This window comes from Austrofundulus limnaeus, unplaced genomic scaffold (genome assembly GCF_001266775.1).
Source record: "Austrofundulus limnaeus strain Quisiro unplaced genomic scaffold, Austrofundulus_limnaeus-1.0 Scaffold97, whole genome shotgun sequence".
Classification (NCBI taxonomy): Eukaryota; Metazoa; Chordata; class Actinopteri; order Cyprinodontiformes; family Rivulidae; genus Austrofundulus; species Austrofundulus limnaeus.
This window is the reverse complement of record NW_013952499.1, coordinates 3,620-5,089: the sequence shown is the minus strand read 5'-3', so window position 1 is coordinate 5,089 and position 1,470 is coordinate 3,620. Positions and strand designations below refer to the sequence as shown.

Below are 1,470 nucleotides of genomic sequence, written 5' to 3'. Positions count from 1 at the left end.
GTGTATTCAGGTGAGTGTGTTCAGGTGAGAGTGTTCAGGTGTGTATTCAGGTGAGTGTGTTCAGGTGAGAGTGTTCAGGTGTGTGTATTCAGGTGAGTGTGTTCAGGTGAGTGTATTCACGTGTGTGTGTTCAGTTGTGTGTTCAGGTGTGTGTGTTCAGGTGAGTGTGTTCAGGTGAGTGTGTTCAGGTGTGTGTATTCAGGTGTGTATTCAGGTGTGTGTGTTCAGGTGTGTATTCAGGTGTGTGTGTTCAGGTGTGTGTACCTGTAGTCATCAAAGCTGGCGTCAGCCCGCCCTCCTGAAGGGAAACACAATCTGATTGGTTAATGAGAACAGTGCTAGAATTAACGACGGTCACCTGAACGCACCACCAAGAGGAGCGAATCAGAAACATTAAAACTAAACATTCATCCAATCAAACAACAGTTACATAGTCTCCTTCCACTGAACAGGAAGTGTGTCATACCCAGGTCCACGGAGTGTGTACGGGGGTTACACTGCTTGTGCCCCCTGCAGCCCCTCAGCTCCATCAGCTGGACGTGCAGCTGGTTCAGAACCGTTCGGTCCAAAGAGCTGACGGCGTTTATCAGCTGCAGACACACAAAGAAGACAGTCACCACGCCGTTTCAGACGGTCCGAAGTCTCCCTCCCAGGACCCGGTTCCTCAGACCTGGTACGGGTCCGTGCTGAGGTCGAAGTACTCCAGGAAGCCGGTGGCGAACTCACAGAACAGGAAGTTGTGTGTGTCGTTGATGGTCCTCAGGCACCAGTATGTGTTGTTGTTGGCGCTGGTGCAGGCGCAGAACGAGCCCACTGCAACACAAACACACACATCGTTCACCCCACCARAACCTGAATCCTTACCCCCCGAGGCCTAGACCACTGATATACAGTATCACTGGACTGGGCGYGGCTTCACATTGAGCTAATGCTAATGCTAACCACTGAAATCAATGAGCAGAACGTAGCACGGTGCAAACACACASTTTWTWAATGTACAAATGGTTCAAATACTTTGTTATRAATTACATCGATTGTTACATGTTTACAAGAGATAAAAGGGTTATGTTTCACAGGTAAATATTACTCATATTTAACCAAAATTTATTATTTTAATCGTAAAACCTGTATGCTAACATTAAAAAGCTTCAACATTCATGTTTAACCTGATTTAAAATCGATTTTATCTGTTGTCAAATATATTATTTGCTGATATTAAACATGTAAAATATGATCTTTATTGGATTGTTGACTAGTTAGACTGCATATAAATTCAGAAATTATCATGTAGACTCAATAATGACAGACAGTGATGTAATGATTGAGCATCATAAACATAAAAAGTCACATTGTCAGACGGGCTGGTTTATTAAGGTATTATATTCGTGTTTGTTCAACATTTCCAGAGAAAAAGAAGAAAGAAAATGTGTGCCAGCTGTGGGTCAGCTTCAGACACACACACACACACAC

The 1,470-nt window shown here is 44.0% G+C and overlaps 1 protein-coding gene across 2 annotated transcripts in view; it reads right to left on the bottom strand.

The window, feature by feature from the left end:
- The window catches only part of LOC106520730 (extracellular sulfatase Sulf-2), a gene marked incomplete at its 5' end in the record, with an annotated part of 8,374 nt that overhangs the window by 3,344 nt on the left and 3,560 nt on the right, over nucleotides 1-1,470 (bottom strand). For both annotated transcript variants that reach the window (XM_014012956.1, XM_014012957.1), the window contains 3 exon segments: nucleotides 265-298; nucleotides 467-590; nucleotides 671-813. In XM_014012956.1, the coding sequence (XP_013868410.1) occupies nucleotides 265-298; nucleotides 467-590; nucleotides 671-813 (301 nt within the window).